The sequence below is a fragment of the Miniopterus natalensis genome, chromosome 1, assembly GCF_054644295.1.
Source record: "Miniopterus natalensis isolate mMinNat1 chromosome 1, mMinNat1.hap1, whole genome shotgun sequence".
NCBI classification, from domain to species: Eukaryota; Metazoa; Chordata; class Mammalia; order Chiroptera; family Miniopteridae; genus Miniopterus; species Miniopterus natalensis.
The window spans coordinates 7,184,017-7,204,015 of NC_142081.1; the positions used below are offsets into that span (position 1 = coordinate 7,184,017).

Here is a 19,999-nt window from a genome sequence, read left to right on the forward strand (position 1 = left end):
CTTTGTTGTGTGTGTGTGGCTTTTTTTTGCTACAGGAATAGGTTTATGCAAAGAAAAGAAGTTCTTTAGGCTGCTGATGTAACATCTGGTACACAGTTGGTGCTCAGTCAGTGGTGATCATGGCTTCTCGCTGCCAGGGAGTTGTTACTGCCTAAGCAATGCTCCCCATAGATGCAGGGATCCATTCACAGGAATGGCCACCTTTGTATTGTGAAAAATGGCCTATCCCTGCAGCCAATAGCCACACTGAACTGTTCAAAGCCTTCTGTTCCCTCGGACCTGCCTCTTGATGGAGGGGAAGCCTGATTCTCTTAGGCTCTTTGCTCTGGGAGGAAAATGATTTTCAGCCCAACTCTACCCCATGGCAATCACGGAAAATAAATTAAAGTGTAAAAACCAGAGATTACTAGCAGATGGGGCAAAACCAGGTGACGCCTAGCTACAAGTACCCTGCTCCTTGGAGTGTGAAATGACCACTCGCTTTCAAATCAAGTTGGGGAGAAGGCAGCCCCCACCTCAAGCCTGGGAGCATGTGCCCTGGCACCCATAAGCCCCATGGGGTCTCCATTGGGCTTCCAGACCGGCAGATGAGGACAGCTGGGGCAGGCAGGCGACTCCTGGAAAGGGCCTCAAGAGGTTAAACAAGAACTTATTGGTTTCTGTCTGATTGTAAAAAGATGTGCTCAAGGCGGGTAATGTGGCAAATGGAGAACAAAGAGAAAGAAAAAGCAATTGAGACAGAGCTCTGCATCCTGACCTTATATTCCTGTCCGTCCTGCGGACAAACCTCGCACCAGAGGGTCAGCTCCCACGGCAGTGCCGGCCTGTCCCTGGCTGTGGCCCTGGTACCTACGAGAGGTAGTGCACAGGGAGCCACCCAGGTCCTGTTTCCACTGACCCTTGCCCAGATGGCGGTCTCAGTGGTGGCTCCCTTCATCCCTCCTCTCAGCTCCAAGCCCAGTTGCTCACCCCAAGTTCATTTTCTCCTTTCTGGAACTTACTTGCCACTAATTACCTTGTTTCCTTGTTTGTGGGCTGTCCATTCTCTCTCCCCAGTAATCTACCTGAGGGTAGGCCCCGCTCACCTTCCAGTCCTGCCTCAAGGGCCCAGGTCCCCACACCAGGGCGGGCTCCCTTACAGCTGTTAGTGAGGGAGGGGGCCATCCATCCGGGTAGCCAGTCTGTCAGTAAAATAGCCCATGTTTAAATGCCCGGTCTACAAGCCATTGTGTGCGTGTGTACATGCGTGCCTGAGCTCGGGGAGATGTCACAGTGCTGAGCTGGAGGCTGGAGCCTCAGGCCCCCAGCTCACTCCTCACCCTGGACAAATTCCACGACTCCAGACAGTCACTTTTCCCGTCTGTGCAGCCAGTCAAGGACTCCCCCTGAGGCATGCTCCGAGCCCCAAACAAGATAAGATCCTGGAACTCTCAAGAGTTAAAAGAAACACGTACACACTAGGGGAAAGGCCAGCACTCGTTTTCTGTAGTGCCCAAGACAGTTGCTTGGAGACTCAGCGCCCCGGTCTGCAGGGGGTGCCCTAGCTCCCGAGGAGGCCACTGTTTCTCCCTCCTCTCTAGAACCCAAGGCCACGTCCAGGCCGGATCCCCGCAGAAATGTCCCCAATATCCAAACCCAGGAAAGAGGTCCTTTTGCCATGCTCCTCCGCGCCCCCGCCTCTATTTGGAGATAGAGGAGAGCCTCCCCCTAACTCCATTTCCACACGCATTCGCCCCCTACCCAGGCCCTGGCCTCTCCCCTGGTGCCCTCAGCGCCCGTGGGCATGGCTCAGCCCTCACCTCCGCAGGGGCTGCCTCTCCTAATTGCGCGGGGGCAGGGGACCTGCCTTGAAGGGGGGTGGAGGAGGGGGTCGTCCCTGGGGGTCATCCCCGGGACAGGGCTGGAGGGGCCGCGCTGGAGTGGGAGGGGGCGGCCCTTCTGAACCAGGCCCGGGGACCCTCGGTTGCGTCACCCAGCCCACCGCCCCCTGAGACATCACAATCTAGGGGCCGGGACCCCCACGCCTCATCAGCGCCTGTCTGCAACCAAATAATCCACCCAACAAACACCCGGGGGGAGAAGGACACCGGCCTGAGCGCAGCCTCCATCTCCGCTCCTCCTAGCGCCCCCCGGGGCCCCCGCCCCCAGATGGGGGAGTGAGCGCGAGCCAGGGCGCCCCGCACCCGCCGCCCCGCGCCCGCCAGCTGCCCGCCCGCGGCGGGGGCGGCCCGAACGCGCCCGCCCCGCCCGAGCCCCGCCCGCGCCGCCGCTCCTCCCGCTCCGCGGCGCCCTCGCCGGGTGCGTGCCGCTCGCGCGCCCGCCCGCCAGGCTCCCCGCGCCCGCCGCCCGCGCCCGGCCCGGCGCCCCGGCCCTCCCGCCCGCGCTTCATGGCTGCTCAGGAATGGGACTGGTTCCAACGCGAGGAGCTCATCGGGCAGATCAGCGACATCCGAGTCCAGAACCTGCAAGGTAACGCGCCCCAGCCTCCCCGACAGGGACGCCGGGCCGGGGTCGCCCCGGGAGCCGCTCCCGTGCTGGGCAACGGCGGCCCGCCGCCCCCCGCCCGGTCCTGACCCCGTCTCTGTCACTGACTGGGAGCAGGGCTTGGGGCACCCGCCCCCGAACCCCAGCGTCGCCCGCCCCGGGGGGTAGGGCGGCACACGTGTGTGTGTGTTTGGGGGGGCGTCCTCTTTTTTCCCTGCGGGACGTCACGAGTCTCCTGCAGCCACAGCGGAGTTTGGAGAAGTTCGCAGTGCGCTCCGGGGGCGGCCGGGTCGGGGCGGGGGGAGCGCGCGGTTACGCTGCGGGTGGGGGTCGCGCACTTCTGGGCGCCGCGGAGCCGCGGGGAGCTGAGTGGGGGCGGCGCCTCGGGGGGCTGGGGAGCAGGGGCCGGGGGCTAGGTCTGCGGTTCAGAAGGGCACCCAGCCCTGGCCGGCCGCGCTCCTCCAGGATCGGCCCCTCCCCTGGCCCCGGGCTCACCTTGGCGGGCGGGAGAGGCCCCGCCCACTGGGGCGCGGGGCGCGGGGCCCGGACCTGCGTCCACCTGGAGACGCGGCGAAAGCGAAACTAGGTGGCCCGCGCCTCTGACCCCGGCGAGGAGTGGCTCCGCCACAGGTGGAGTGTCTTTATCTTTCACAGGAGTTTATTCATCGTGGAAACTTAGCACAAAAATCTATCAAGGGGAAAAGTCACCCACACTCACCTCCTGCCCCACCCCCCCAAACAAGGCTGATTTTCCTGGAGGCGTCTTTGCAACCTCTCACTTTTTAATTGTGAACTTCGCAGAACTGGACAGAGTTCCACTGCCGCCCCTCGTCGTGCACATGGACCCGGGCAGGGGAAGTTTCTTTAGCAGTTTCTTTTGCAGTCTTGGGTTTCTAGAGATTCCAAGGTAGGGGTTGGCTCAGAGGGAGTTGGGAGAGGGCGACAGAGAGGCGACGGGGCTGTTGTTGCCCCAGCCCCAGCCCCAGCCCCAGCAGTTGACATAACTTCACTGCTGGGGGGCGGGACAGGGAGCCCCAGCCGGCAGAGTGCCGTCCAGGGGGTGGCTGAGCAGTCAGGTTTAAACATTACACCCGATGGAATGTCCTGGGAGCCCACGTGGACCTGCTCCGCCCCCAGGTTGGGCAAGGACAGTGCAGGCAGAGGTGACCTCAAGTGGAGAGGGAGCCTACTGCAGGGGCCAGTGGAAACAGTTTGCTCTGGGCTCCCCTGACCTCTTCTGGCTGTGATTTTGTGTAAGAGGAGGACCCCGCTGGAGATGGGGGAAATGATTTCTTTTGATAATAAGTCTCATGCCTGGATCCTGTTGCCTGAGAATTGACATCTTATTTGGGGGTTGGCGTTAGTATCTTTTGCTGAGATGGCATCTGGTTTGGGCTGTTGGGGTGTGTGTGTGTGTGTGTTAGGCAATTAATTAGTGGGTGTTTAATAAACACATTCTAACCAATTCTTGGTGCCTCTTCCTGCATTCCTCAAGGATCAGCTGCCCCATGTAAGGGAGATCAACTTTTGTGAAGGGATGTTCAACAATGTGAGCAGTTAGCCACACCTAAAACTTGTGAGCTAAGGCTTCGCCAAATGGAGATAATTTGATATGGGCCCTGAAGGCTGGGTAGGAGTTCACTAAGTGGGTTCCTGTCTCTCAGCTCCCAGTGAACTTCCTTGCTCTTAGGCAGTACCAGTTACAATTTGAGCATCAAAAGCTCTGCCATTAAAAAAAAATAAACTTTTTAATGGATATATGACATATATATCTTATATGATTACATATATTTATGTAAAATGCATTAATCTTAAGGACAAGCCCAACAAATTTTTACCTATGGATACACCATCACCCAGATCAAGATGTAGAAGATCTCCAGCGACCTGGATGGATGCCTCATCTCCCTCCCCAGTCAGTAGCAACCCCAACACCCACCTAAGGCAACCACTATTCTGATCTTTATTACTATTGTTTTGCCTCTAGAACTTCATATTACATTGAATTGACTAGCACGTACTCTTTTAAACTGACCTTTTAAATTCCACATTATGTTGGAGCAATTGTCCTTGCTTGTTTCAGTACTTTTTTGGCGGGGGCGGGGGGGGGTATAAAACCACTTGAGGTATAATTTACATATCATAAGATTCACCTGTTTTAAGGTTACAATTCAATAATTTTTAGTAAATCTACAGAGTTGTGCAAACATCATAACAACTCAGTTTGGCAACATTTTCATTACCTGCAAAAGAACCCTAGTGCCCAGCATATGCTTTGGTCTCAGCTCCCAGCCCTGGACCAGGCAGTGGGTAGTTCCTTGTTTTTGCTGAAGACCCGTCCGTTGTATACACAGTTCATCAGTGAGGGATATTTGGGTTGTTTGCAGCTCAGGCTATTGTGCGTGAAAGAAGCTGTTAGTCCTGGGGGAGGGGGGTGGTGGTGCTGCAGGGTTGCTGGCTCTGGCTCTGCTGCTCTGCCCAGCATCACTGAGAAGAGGCTGGGAGAGGAGGAGGGGGCAGGAATCTTCTCTCTATCTCCATTTTCCCCTTGGCTTTCCTGTTTCTTGACTGGATATTTAACAGATACTTTCTCTCCTTGTCTCTGTGCTACTCAGGAAGTCCCAACCAAAGGGCCAAGTCCCGAAGGCACCCCACCACATGCTTAGAGCATCTGCCCAAACCAGCTGCTGGGTGTCAGCAGGCCCTGGATGGTCTGGATGATCAGCTCTGCAGGCCACGGGCAGAGGCCCTGTGCACCTGAACTCCGCGTGGGTGGTAGTCAAGACGCAGGAGGAGTCCAGGCAGAAGGGTTGTTTTTAAAGCTATGTGCTTCCTTGGGGCACAGGTAGTCTCCGTGGTCGACACTGAGGGATTTCACGAACCTGTAATCAAAGGGACTGAGGAGGACGCCCAGCCTCCATGTGCTGCCATGGTCATATGGTCCTGATTCTTTTCAGAAAGCTTGACCCACAGTCCTGGGGTCAGATGCTCCTAGGGGCAGCCTCAAGAACACTGCATTTCAGGGGAAAGTGGTTCAGTAACGTACCTATATCTTATATCTTTCTCTATATCTATATTTTACATTAATTAGGAGGCATGTTGCCCTCTGCTCAGTTGCTCATCTGAAGCTTTTTCTATGGCCCTGAACTGTGGAATTCTGGGATGCAGGAGGATACAATTGTGACACCGCCAGATTGCCCCCAGGGGATGTTAGAATGAAAACCTTCGGGCCTGAGGTTGGGTGAGCCGGACAGAAAACACGGCCTCTCCCAGGAGGCATGTGGCACCACTTACTGACACATGGGCAGATGCAGTCCCTGTTGACATGTTCACTTCAGTGCCTCATAAAAATGACTGTGAACGAGTGACTCTCTGGCAGAGAGCACTGGATGTCCCTCTGGGCAAAGGCTGCTATGCCACCCTCACAGTGTCCCTTGCAAGGAAACGGGGGTGGCCCAAGCTGTTGACCTTTGCAGAGAGGAGAAAATGGAATTGCAGGATGTGGGCAGCCTCCACCTGGTGGCCCCCACTTCCCTGGAGCCATGTGGAGCTGAATTGAGGACAGAGGCAGTTGGTTAATGGGTCTGTGCTGTGGGCGGCAGGGCATTACCTTTCTGATGACAAGGCACTTTGGCCGTCTCCTCTCCGTTTCGACATCGCTTTAGGGTTCATCTGAATGTTCCACTCCTTCTGGGGTCACTTGACTGTTGGTCAAAGGGTGATGTCAGGCCAGGACTTGGAAGATGCTCCTGTTCCCTTAAAAAGCCTCTGCCACCCCAGAAATCCACAGTCCTTCTCTGTGGACTTGAGCAAATGTGTGCTGAGCATATAGCATCCTGCAGACACTGGAGAACCCAAAGTGGTGCTTTTCCCTGCCTTTAGGGAGCAAAGCCATCGTGGGCACCCAGCCAGACTGGGGCTGACTTTTCTGCCTCTGGCAGCACAAATGGCAGTTCAGTTTGGGGCTGTCTCCTGTTGCCCTGGGCCTGTGGTCTGATGCTGTGAACCTCGACCTCGTTGTTCGGTAGGTGGATGAAGTTAGGTGGGTGGGGCTAGGCAGGCAAGGCTGTTCCCACCACTGCTCCCAGGAGCCAGGAGGGGGTATCACTACTGCCCCCTGAGCCCTGCGGGCTGGCACTCCAGGAGCAGCCTCCCCACCCCTGCCTCAGTGTCTCCTTCAGAGTTTGCTAGGAAGCCCTACTGCCCAGGGTTAGTGAGCAGGAAGGGTGTTTTGGGGCACCTGGAATTGACTGTCACAGAGAGGTGGTAACAGTTACCCTGTCTGATTGCAGCCTGGGTGCCCCGTGCTAACTGCTTTTAACGTTGCCCACTGGCCTTTGAGGCTGGTGCTTGTTGCAGAAGTGGAGAGTTGAAGGACTTGCCCAAGGTCAGGGACTTGTGAGTGGAGCTGGGATTGAAACCAGGTCAGACTGAGCCCATGCATCCCTCGCTCTATGAATCACGTTGAGGAGCTGGTGGCCTCATGGCTGGGAGCAGGGAAGGCCTCTCAGAGGAGGGGCTGTTAGAAGTAGACCTTGAGGCTGAGCAGAAACTTGACTGCAGGAATTCGACATTGCCCGTAGGAGGAAGGTGGTTGGGAAAGCCCAAAGGCACACTTGGGGCAGAGCAGGGCCTGTGTGGCTGAAAGATCAGCCCTGGCTATATACACTTCTTCCTTGCATTCCTCTGGCTCAGAGCCGGGCGCAGGCTCTCTTCACGCTTGCCTCGACTCCCTAGTGACCTCTTTATGGCTCTGGCCCTTGAGTCACCTCCTCCAGTCTACCCGCCACCCAGACACCCAACACACATCCCTGCTAATCCCTTCACTGGATGTCTGTGGCCAACCCCGGGCAGCCCCTTGGTCCATCCCAGGACTAATAGCATCATTGTCCTGTGATGGGAGAAAGGTTGGGCTGCACTGACTTACAGGATCGAGTCCAAGCCCCTCAGCCTGGCATGCCGGATCCTCTGTGGTCTGGTTGGGGATGCCACACCAGCCTCCTCTCACACAGCTACGTACCCCCTCCCGGCACCCAACCCCCCCCCCATTCAATCTTCATCCCTCCTGACATCCTGTGCACGCAGCGGGTGGCATCAGTATCGTTGCTGTGGTCAAAGGTATCCAGCACCCAGAGTGAGAAGGAGCCCAAGGGGGCTGGTTCCTGCCCTCTCCTCCCCTGGCTCCTGGAGGGCACAGAAGCACACTGGAGGTTTTTGGATAAAAACCAAAGAAAATCAAATGCAGAGGTTTCATGTCCTCCAGGAACTTGCTGCCTGTTAGGGCCCTGCCCCGGGCTGTGTGCTGGGCTCCAAAGGATGAGTCACCATGTAGAGCATTTCTTTCAGGCCCCAGCTGGAAGCAGGTCATAGCTTTGAGCTAACTCTGGATTTTGCCCACAAAAGCCCTGTTCCAGGCCTGCTCCATCCGTAACCCAGGCTGTGGATTCCTCTCGAGGGGACTCGCCAGGTGGAGTGCGTCGTGCAGGTGGGGAAGCCACAGCCAAGACACAGCTTAAGTCCTGGGTCTGGGTCCTGGCTTCGTTGCTCACTTGCTGTGGGACCCTGGGAAGTCTTTTCCCTGAGCTGTGCCTCAGTTTCCTCATCTACAAAATGAGACAGTTGGACTGTTGGGCTCCAACAGGTCCCGGGAAGGTGGTGTAAGGACAGAACCTGCCCACGGAAGCCATCGCGTTCCAGTCCTGACACACGGTGGGCGGCCGGTGTGGGACGCTGGGCACCGCTGAGCTCAGCTGGCTGTATTCCTGGATTCTTTTCACCGCTAATGCAGGAGACTCGCTCCTACCAGGGTCCTGTGCAGAAAAGGTTGCAGTTCATAAGCTTTGCTGTAAACCTACACGTCGGTAAATAATGTGGGTTCATGGTTTATTCTGGATCAATGAAGGCTCCTATGAAAAGCCCAGGGAAGGTGTGGGACCCCTGCTCTGAACTAGCTGGGTGCAGTCGACGGTGCCCAGGGAGGCGGGGTTCCTGCCTTCACCTGTGCACATTCGTTTGGGGCCAGTTGAAACAGAAGCCCAGTGCTACACGGTCTGTAGCTGTAGAGAGGGAGGCCCTCGGGCCAGGGGCAGCAGCCCCGGGAAGAGGTTTCGCCACGGAATCATTTGTTAGTGGCCGGGCTCCTGCTGGCCTTGACTCCAGCCAGCAGCACTGGGCGACCTCAGGGGGGAGGCTGGACCTCTGACCAGATCCAGTGCCCTGGGGCAGCAGCCCTTTGCTGAGAGGCCCAGACTGTGCTCACTGCCCTCCCTGACCCCTGGAACGCTCTGGCATTTAAATTTGACTGAACAGCTGAGGCCCTGGGCAGAGTCCTCCTGCCGGACCATAGGTCACGCCTGCGCTGCCTCCGAGGGAAAGAGAGAAAAATAAAGTAATTGTCTTTTTAGTGGTTGACCATTAAAAGTAAACTCCCCGTTCCCATGGAAACCTTTTCTGATTGCCCCTACCCCTCCCTGTACCTCTTTTTTTAAATTGTGCGCCACAGAAGGAATTAGAGGCAGTGTCCAAAGTCACACGTCTGGCTTTAAAGAACGTTTACCATTTTCCCCTCACTTTGTCTTGTTTTTTTTTAATATATATATATTTTATTGATTTCAGAGAGAGGAAGGGAGAGGGAGAGAGAGAGAGAAACATCAATGACGAGAGAGTCATTAATCAGCTGCCTCCTGCACGCCCCTGACTGGGGATCGAGCCCGCGACCCAGGCATGTGCCCTGACCAGGAATCGAACCGCGACCTCCTGGATCAAAGGTCTACGCTCAACTGCTGAGCCACACCCGGCTGGGCTGTCTTGTTTTCTTAATTTTTTAAAAAACCAGAGCTGGGATTGTCAAACTATAGTTTTTGTGCCAAATCCAGCCTGCTGCCTGTTTTTGTGAATAAAGTTTTATTGAGACACAGATGTGTCCATTCGTTTTCGCGTTGTCTACGGCAACCTGTGATAAGGGTGTTAGGACTGAGGGTGCACAGGGTGGGTGCTGCAGGGAGGCCCAATTCAGCCTTAAGAGTTGGGGAAACCGGACAGGAAAAAATCTGTAATCACAAAGGCAGACGGTGTGAAACCAGGGAGTAGGTGTGCGGTGGCCAGTGTGTGTGCGGGGGTTCTTCAGTAGGATTGTGACCAGGATTGGGGAGCAGGCCTGGAGGCAGAGGAGGGTAGCCTGTGCACTTGACATTCCCCTTTCCTTCTTGGCCTTCTTGGGCCCTGTGATCGTCTGCTTCTTAGAAATTATAGTTCAAAGCCCTTGAAGACAAGGAAAAGCCAGGCAGGATTTGGGGCATTTGCAGAAGCCCTGGGATCATTTTGGTGTCAACCAGCAGGCCCTTCGGCTCCTGTAGAACTGGGGTCTAATCAGAAGGTCCTTTAGGGCTCTGATGACATCATGCCCCGCTCCTGCTTCCTTCTCCTGGGGGGCTCTCCATGCTGGCAGGATCTTTTGCGATATTTATATCCCTCTTCTCTTTTAAACTATTTTCAATCCTCTATGGTATGACATACTTAAAAAGCAGCATTCTGGGGCCTTCTAGCTTAGAACTGGGGCGGGGGGTGGGGAGGTGGCACAGAGATGACCTGCCAATTTGGTGGTGAAATGACTTAACCCTCAGATGGCATCCTCCACTTGTGCCTCCCTCACCTTCCGTTTCCCATCAGTCCTGGCCCTGAGTGTGTCTCTCCTGTGGGCCTTTCCATTCCTGCTCGCTTTGTGAACATCCTTGCCGTCAGTAGCTGGGACCTCTGTTTTCCTGCCTCAGTGCCTCCACCCCTGCTTCAGCCCTGCAACCCAGAGATCTTTCTCTCTCCCTATCCGTCTTCTATCAAGAAGCCTCTGCCCTCAGGAAGAAGCCCTACTGTGTGCTCTGGCCCCTCACTTCTCCTGGCTTCCAGGAATGAGTGAGACCCAGCTGCACCCAGAAGGCTTCCTGTTTCCCCCACAGGCCACACCCTTTCTCACCCCTGCACCTTTTTCTGCAGTGCTCCTCCTGCAGAGAATGACCATGACTGCACCTAGGGCGGCCTCCCGGAACCCAGCCTGCGCCTGCCTGGGTGGATTTCACGGCTGCCTCCTATGGATTCTGTGGGGCCCATCCCTGAGTAGGTCCCTGAGAGAAGTAGGTCTTCTCAACTGTTGGCCAAATTGTTGTAGCTGAACAGTGGCCCCCCAGCGATGTCCACATCCTAATCCCCAGGGACGTGGTAGCTGACTTGGTGGAAGGGACTTGCAGGTGCAGTTAAGTGAGCGATCTTGACATGGGGGATGATCCCAGATTGCCCAGGTGTCCCGTTTATCACAAGCATCCTTATAAGAAGGAGGCAGGAGGGGCGGAGTGGGAGGGGTGGTGTGACAAGGGAGACAGAGGTCGGAGTGATGCCACATGGGAAGGGCCCACAAGCCGAGGAATGTGGGCCGCTTCTAGAAGCTGGAAGAGAGAAGGAAACCGGTGCTCCTCTAGAGTCTCCAGAAGCAATGCAGTTCTGCCAATAACTTTGATTTTAGCCTGTCAAACCCATTTTGGACTTCTGAACTGTAAGATAATCAATTTTTGTTGTTTTAAACCACTGAGTTTGTGGTCCTGGCACGAAGACGGTGACATCACACCAGCTTCTAGGTACATATCCTGTGGTGTGGACCCTGGGACTCAAGATGCTCTGGCAGCATTAACATCTCCATTCTAACCCTTGTGTTCTTTTGGCATTGACATCCGCGAGCTCTGGAAATGCTCTTGACCTGGAGCAGTCGAGTCCTGGATGTTTTGGACAAATAGCCTTCTTCTTGCCTAGAAATGTGAAAGTCTGTTTAGAATGCAGGAGAACATCATTAGAGTACTGGCTTACAGGCAGTTCCAGCGTTTGGTTACATGACATCAAGAGTTAAAAGGCTCAGCATACATGTTGTGAGAATCTTAAATTCCCAGAGAACAGAGGAAAAACCCTCATGGTGCCTCACTGTTTTAGTGAGGTTGAATGGCACCATACTGTACTTCTCTCATCTCATATAACTTTACGAGCTTCCCCTCCCTTCTTAGCTGAAGGTCAACCCATAACCTTCCTTGCTCTGGTTCCAGGGTTGTCTCCATGGTATTAAGTTTATGAAAACAACAGTGATCACTGATAATGATACTTTCATTTTTTTTCTGTTTCTACTTATTTTTATAAGACAAGGGTGAAATGCAACCACATGTTCCAGTAATTTCCCAAATGTGCAGTACAGTGAAGATGGCAATGGGGTGAAAAGGCTCCCCGATGCTTAGCGGGGCCCCTTCATTGTCAGGCTGACTTAGCAAAGTCTCGACTTGAGTGACAGTAGATAATTTGGGATGCTATTGTTGGAAAATGAATAATACAGAGTACAGGCTGTGTAAAAATCAATTAAGTCAGAGAGCATCTTAACTGGTTATAGGCGGTGATGTCCGGATTATGGGGAATGTGGGGGATGGGGCGGTGACCACTTACTGGACATTGTACCACATCTTCCAAATAACCCCGTGTTGGGTATTACCTGTCCCCGCAAAATTAAGGCTGAGCTAGAGCATCACAAATGCCAAGCTACTGAGCTAATAAGTGGTAGGACCAGGAATCAGAATGCAGTCTGGGAAGATGGATTAAGTTGGGGGGAGGGGGTGTGAAGAGGGGGCTAATGGGACTTAGATTTGGGGGAGAGGAGAGACTTGGTGAGCACTATCAATGCCTGTCTGGCTGTGGAGAGGGCAATTGACTTGGAAACCACGAAGACAGCTGCGCCAGGCTAAAGGGGTGTTGGGCAAGAAGTCAGGTGGCCTTGGGTATTGAGCCTTATCAGAGCAGACTCAATGACTCAGTTGTCCAGAGTCACTTATATACCAGGTTCTTCACCCTGTGACAAAATAAAGTGAATTCCTAACTGATGACTCCTGACTAGCGATTCCCGGGGCAGATCTGAGAAGAGTGGGGACAAAGATCCCATTTTAAGAGGCTGACAAGATGAACTCCTCATAAACTTGAATTATGACAGAGGTGGCTGGAGGCAGCCATGGGAAACCATCCTGTCATTCTCATCCTTGGTCATATGGTGACAATGGCACATTAAAAAGCACGGTCATCTCCATTGCCTCATCTGAGTCTACCGTGACCCTCTACGGTTGGTGTCATGTCCCCACTTTGCGGATAGACACAGAGGCCCAGAAGAGCTCAGCCACGTTGCCCTGTCCCACAGCTACTGAGTGGACAGCTGAGGTTCCATTCCGCACCCTGGTGTCTGGGACCCCCTGCCCCTCCACACCCACCAGCACTTGCTGGGGGCCGGCCGGTACAGGCATGCCCTTGCCTTTCATGTGCACAGGGACAGTGTGGAGTTCTTTGGAAAGCCGGCCTGGCCTTTGAGCTTGACTCTGATCTGAAACAAAACAAAACGTGATACCTTCCAAAGCAAAGCTGAGGGCCCCGGGCCTTGGAAGTGGGGTACTGGCAGGCCTGGGGTGATAACCTGTTGAGCTCCCAGAAGCGCTGTGGGCAAGTGCCATGAAGTGGCATGTGATGGCTCACCTGGGAGGGGATGAAGGGGACAAGGCTCCATGAAGCCACAGGACCAGTGATGGGCTAGCAGAGGAGGACAGGAATCAGACAAGTGTTTCCCCTGATGGACTGTGACTGACCAAGATGGGCACTGCTGTACTGGGACTGGTTATTAGCGATGGTTTGCTATTTACTGTTGGTTTGCCCTGGTAGACCAGAAGCCTCCTTGGGTTGGGTCCTGGGTTTGTCCTGTCCACCACTGTGTTCCAGGCTACCCTCCTGCCTCAGGCTCAGTGTGTGCTTAGTTTATCTGTTGAATATACAAATATACACTCAAAGGGAAAGGGTAGATTCTGAGGTCTGGCAGAACTGGATATTTAGTTTTAGCCTTTTTTGAAGTATTGACTAGCTGTAGATGTCTGAGCCTAACCACATCTTTTTAGTGAAAAGGGATAATTCCAACTTCTCTTGGTTGTTAGAACATTCAGTGATGTCACACGTCTTCATTAGAGTCTGTTTCCCCTTCCCTTGCCTTTTCCAAGTCGTACATAACTGGTCCCCGCACTAAGCATCATCGTTCACCTGTTGCCCAGGTCTTTGTTTTAAAGCCTCAGCTCTGCCGCCCACAGGGTGCCCTGGCTCCTTGGGAAAGAAAAACCAAATCGCTGAAGGAACAGGGTCATTTGGTGTCTACACTGTTTGATGTTGGGGCCCTGCCCCAGCCCCAAACCACAGGCTACCTGGGGCAGAATTGGCTGGCGCCGAGCTTTTAAAGTTAAGCTGTGCTTCGGGGCCAGATTCAAGATTATCCTGCCTGAGCCGCCATCAGACCAGCCAGGCTGACTTTTCTCGATCTTCTAGATTTTTGAGTGGGTTGGATCCCCCGGCGGGGAGGAGCACCATGAACACACCCTTTCTATATTCTAGTTGAGACGGAATCAATCTATGACCCTCCAGGTTCCCTGAAATGATGCCTTTTTATCCTGAAGGCTTTAGCAAGTAAACACAGTGGATCAATAAGAACAGAACCAGACACAGGAGAGCCTGCCTGGCTGCGGAGGAGAGAAAAGATGTTTGAAGCCAGGGGGAGACTGAAGTTTAGCGCCTTCACTTTGTAGTTGTGGAACTTTAGCTGAATGACAGGGCCCTGTGTAGTTTGGATCTTGTCTGTGTGTAATGGGACTTTTAATAATAGCAGCACCCTCCCAGGGTTGTTTGGAGATTAAATGAAGCTGTGACTGCTGAGTGTCCAATACTAGTCAGGACCTTTGGAACAGATGTTTCTTTATTTAAAGTAGAAGGCGGATTTTTTTGGTATGGTGATCATCATTTGGTAGAGGTTCAGCTGAATGATGTGAATGAATCGATCACTTAGCCAGTATGTTTTTTTCCTTTCAATCCTCACCAGAGGATATTTTTTTCCATTGCTTTTTCAGAGAGAGTGAAGGCCGGGGGGGGAGGGGAGAGAAACATCGATGTGAGAGAGACACATCAATTGGTTGCCTCCTACTCGCGGACCGACCGGGGCCCAGGATCAAGCCTGCAACTGAGGTACGTGCCCTTGGTAGGAATCGAACCCGGGACCCTTTAGTCCTCGGGCCAATGCTTTAATCACTGAGATAAACTGGTTAGGGCTGACTTAGCCAACATTTTGAGTTCAGGTTTGGTGTCTACACTCGGGATCACACTGTGGAGGCCACAGGGCAGTGGTCGAAGAGCCTTCAGTGGGTTGTCTAGTTGGGAGGCTTGGAATCCATTGGAGGTAGGAGAGGTGACTGGGGCTGAGCCACCCAGCAGTTTGTCGTGTAGCAGGGCCTGGTGCGGGGTGGGGATGGGGGTAGGTGGACATTGGCAGGGGTGGATTGGCCGGTGAGTGAGCAAGTTTCTGTGAGCCAAGGTACAGAGACAGGAATGTGCTGGAGTGTTCAGAAGGTGGGGAAAGGGCCAAGAGGGGGCGGCGTTAGTGGGTCCTTATTAGTAATGACGTGACCTTTTTGATCGTTTGCCCCCTGCTGCCACTTTACCCTGGGGATGTGGCCTAGGCTGGCTTGCGGCCAGGATTCCTCAGTGAGTACTGAGGGGACACGCTTGGTTTTGGGAGCAGGATGGGCTTCCTTGAGTGGGATATTCCCCGTGCCACAGGAGGTGCGGCAACCTGGGTTGAGCCCACAAAACACTAATCGTGTGACAATCTCAGTCTCCCCAACATTTCTACCTGGGAGTGGTACCACCCCTTTGAGGATCAGTAGGGTACCATGCATGCAAATGAAAGGGGGAGACGGCTCCCCCAAAGAGCATCTCCGCTCTCCGACACAGAAGAGTTGCGATGACGACGTGCGCCCCCTCTCAAAAGGCTCTTTGATGTGAAGCCCCAGCTTTGCGGCTCCAGGAAATCAATAGTTGATGTAATAGTTGTTCTGTGAATTGTGTCCATTGTAACCAAATTCTCTCTGGTTGTTAGAAGAATCTGGCAAAGTGACACGACAGTGCGTGACCCCTCTGTGTTATTCCACAGAAAATTACTTCATGTAGCAGGTGCAGATGCGGCGGCCTTTATTTCTGTTCCAGAATATTCCCTCTTTGCTCCCTGAGTCAAACCCACTGGAGCCCGTCTGGTTCTTGAGTTTCCTTCGTGCAGCAGCCACTTCCAACAGCTGTTTACCGAGCGTGTGCTCGGCGTCGTCCCCCCCGGGCACCGGTGAGATGCAGACCTGGTCCCTGCGCCACAGCAGGGAGTCAGTGCCCATGGGCCCACTGAGATATAGTGACAGCCGGGGTGGCCGGCTCCTGTGTCTAATAAGGGAACCCTGCATCAGGTGCCATGGAGGACGTTCAGACAAGGTGACATTTTCGGTTGAAATGAGAAGGATAAATGGAAGGGGGAGAGGCACATGCCACGCAGAGGGAACTGCTCGCCCAGATGCTGAGGGGGGCAGAGCATGGCTCATGGACACGGCTTCATGGACTCAAGCTGACAAAGGCTTGGAGTTGGAGGTAGAGCTTCTGGATTTTTCCCCACTCAGCCAAACCATAGACTGGGATTCTGGGCCATTATCAGAGGGACCAAAATGTCTATGACTCGCATCCTTTGAAACAGGCCGAGCTCTGAAGAAGCGCTCCCACTCCCCCGCCACTGATGGCATGTGGGTTGGCTCTGGCGCTGGCCCATGCAGTTGGGGGGGCTCCTGTTTCATCTTCTGCGTGCTGTAGGGTGCAGCAGGCACTGTGGCTCTAGTTCTAGTGCCCTGTGGGTGTGCCCTCTCCTCCCCGCATGCCCACCTCTCTCATTTCCTTTTCCTGCCCCCTCCTTCCAGTCCAGGCAGCTCTGCCCCCCGAGAGGAGGGACCACCCCCTTCCAGCGTGATTTTTGTGGGTGGGGGATGATTACAATGTGGGTGATGGAGCAGATGATGATGGCAGTATGTCCCCACTTGTATCACCAGCATGTCCCCATATTGAAGACCTACTATGTGCCAAGGACTCTGTTGGGTAGTTTATATTTTACTCTCACAACTATAGGAGTAGGGAAATTACCTCCATTTTTCATATACAGAATTAAAGCTTAGAGAGGTCAAGTACATGATCCATAGCCATGCAGCTAGTTAGTGGCTGGGTCCAAACTGGTTTTGGATCTTTCTTACTGTGAAACCCGTGCTCTATCCTCTAAGCCACACCAATCCCCCATCAACATGGAGTCTGGCACTGTGACTGACAAGTGCAAGGCTCTGGCCTCCTTCAGTCCTGTAGTTGACCTTGATATCTGATGTGCAAACCAAGGGGTTAGACCTGTGTTGTTCTTTACAGGGGCCACCAGGCGCTGTAGCGGTTGAGGACTTGTGTCTTGTCCAGATTGGCATGTGCTGTGAGTGGAAAACATACACGGGAATCGAAAACTTACTGTGAACAAAAGAATGTAAAATATCTCATTAATAGTGTTTATACATGGCTTACATGTTGAAGTGAAAATGCATCAGCTATAGTAGATTAAATAAAATATACTATTAAAATGAATTTCTCCTGCTTTGTTTGGCTTTCTATAATATGGCTACTAGAAAATGTCACATCACACCTGTGGCTCGCATCTTTTTCCCATTCAGCAGGGCTGGGTTAGACAGTGATTTCTAAGGACCTTTTAATGCTTAATTCGTAGACCCCAGTGCTCATGTTTCCCTTCTTCCTGTGTGGTGTCTCTGAGCCCCGGCCCCCTGCTGAGTTACTTCCCCATGTCTCTAAGTCTGCCCCTGAGACTGTCCACACAGCTCTATGGGAATATATCACAACTCTATGGGAATATATATATATATGTGTGTGTGTATATATATACAGCAACTTCATTCACAGTAGCCCCACACTGGATCCAGTCCCAGTGTCCCCAGCTGGTGAGTGGGCACAGATTGTGATGTCTCCGTGCAGTGGGACACCCATTGCTCAGCAATCAAGGAGAAAGAACCACTAACGCACACAACACAGAGGGATCGAAAACACATGCCAAGTAGAGGAAGCCAGATTCTGAAGGTTCTGCATACGATTCCATTTATATGACACTCTGGAAAAGGCAAAATGATCAGAACAAAGGAATGGATCTGTGGTTGTCAGGGACTGAGGAGTAAGGGCCGAGGATTGGCTGCCATGGGGCACAAAGGAACATTTTTTGGGTGAGAGAATATTCTATATCTTGAATGTGGTGGTTATGTGACTATATACAAAAAAGGGTGAATTTTAGTATATGTAAGTTACACCTCAATAAATCTAACGAGAGATACACAGAGAGAGGGAGAGACACCTTTAATGACCTGGGCATCTCCTTATCAAAGTTGTTTTCATGACACTGGCGTATCCATTGAAACAGGCCTGCACAAAAGTGGCCTTTTTGTGATTCTGTGACCACTGATGCGAGTCAGTACTTTCTAAACTGATCTTTGCAATCTCTTCCTCATAAAAGCCACAGGAATCCCACCGAGCCCCAGGCATAGATTTACCTTGTAAATGAGACTTTACAGACCTCTTTCAAGCCTAGTAAAGTGAGACCTGCAGGGAGAGCCACAGGTAGGAGTCTGACAGCCACCCTTTCACTGTGACTCCCAGCAGGCACCAAGCCCAGAGCCCTCCCTGGGAGCACACTAGCTGGCCTGCCTTTACTTTCTCCACCTCTGAGAGACAGACCTGGGAGTAACTCTGAATTAGTCTTGATTAGGATTGGCTGTGAGTTACAGAAAGTGCCAAATAATTGTGTTGTAAACATATGCATTTATGCACAGGCAGTCCAAAGCTAGAGGCAACTGTGCACCACAAAATCTGAGGGACTCCGCTCCCTAGCTCATAGTACTGCCATCCCCCTGTGTAGCTCATGACCTCATGGCCCAGGATGGCTGCTAGAGCTCCAGCCATTACATTAAGTTTCAGGCAGCAGGAATGAGGACTGGACAATAAAGAAAGCTCAGGGGATGAATGCTAGCTCTGCTAATGGACGATTCAAGAAACTGCCTATGACATTTCTGCTAACATCTTATCAGCCAGCACTTGGTCATATACTTGCAATTAACTGTGAGGGAGGCTAAGAAATAGTCTGTGGTGCACACCTAAGAATAGGTGGCTCTCTTTCAATGAAGGAAAGAGAGAACAGGCATTTCGGGTGGGGGAGAGAGCCAATAGTGTGCTATAACACCCAGTTTTGCCATGTTTTTGCTCTGGGGTCTTGGACAAGTCTCTAATCTCTTTAGGTCTCAGTTTTCCTGTCTGTAAAATGAGCACAGTATCTGCTTCCTCTCTTGCTTGTTATGGAAATTAAATGAGCTGATGTTTATATAGCCCTCAGGGCACTCAGTTTCCCCTGGTAACCATTGTTATGACTCCCAGGGTGTTATCTGTAAGTGGCCTCTGGTGATTAATGTCTGGGCTGAGCGGGCACTGTGGAGAACACCATAAAGAGAGGACACATGCTGGAGATACCCGAGATCCAGTCATCCAGCCATATTTACTCAACACTTACCTCTGATAGGCCTGTGGACCAAGCCACTAATTGATACACTAGTGTCACCACCAGCTGCCCTGCAGCGGGCACCGAGCTCATGCCTTTCTGTGCCCTGGAACTGTGCTGTTATCATGCCTGCTTGGCAGAGGGGGAGCCTGAGCACTGAGGGGCTTAGGCAGCTGTCCAAGGTCACATGGCCAGTGGGAGGTGGGCTTGAGACCAGGCAGTGTGGGGGTGGCCTGGGCTCTTTCCCTCCATGTGCTGCAGACTCCCACAGCTTTGTGCAGGGTCAGTGTGTGTGCGGAGGTCCTGAGGTGGGATTTGTTTGTGGGTCGCTCTTCTGTCCTGGCCAGCTGTCACGTTAAGTGACCTGGTCCTTTGGTCAACATGACAGCACTGACCTCTCCTCTCATTGTCTCGCTCATGTTTTTCCCTCTTCCCTGGGTGCTCCTTCCGCCAGCGAACTCCTACACATCCGTGGAGGCCCAGCCCAATGTCTCTTCTGAGAAGCCTCTCCAGACAGCGCCCCTATGCGGACTAACATCTCCCCTCCACCACCACTTTCAGTTCTTGGCTCGGATCATGCTTATCCCATTGTGCCCCAGTCACTTGTTTATACACCTGTCACCTCTGCTGGCCCATGCCCAGGAGCGGAGGCTGGCTCTTATTGAGCCCTCTACCTTTAGCACCTGGCATGCAGGAGGTGCAGCGTTTGTTGAGTGAATGGTAGATAGCTCTGACCTCCTCCCCCTCCTCCTCAGCATCCCCTGGTCTGTTGTCAGGGCGGGTGTGGGACTGGCGCTGTCCCCACTGGCATTCAGCAAGCATTAGCTGGAGTGTTAGGTGAGAGACGGAGGAGGCAATGGGGCGGCTTTTTTTCTTTTTTCCCCCACTGCCTCCTTCGTTGTCATTTCAAACCCAAGCCTGGCTTCTACAGACAGCAGGTTTGTCTGGTGGCCCCAGGGAGGGAGGGACAGGCGCCTGGACCCCATTCTCAGTCTCGCAGGGACAGCTCAGCCCAGAGATTTGTCATTGCAT

The 19,999-nt window shown here is 53.2% G+C and overlaps 1 protein-coding gene across 1 annotated transcript in view; it reads left to right on the forward strand.

The window, feature by feature from the left end:
- The first annotated feature begins 2,376 nt into the window (after positions 1–2,376).
- CLMN (calmin) overlaps positions 2,377–19,999 on the forward strand; it is an 83,045-nt gene continuing 65,422 nt past the window's right edge. The window contains exon 1 of the mRNA XM_087818380.1: positions 2,377–2,469. Within this exon, the coding sequence (XP_087674506.1) occupies positions 2,388–2,469 (82 nt within the window). The 5' untranslated portion in view covers positions 2,377–2,387. The remainder of the gene's footprint in view (positions 2,470–19,999) is intronic.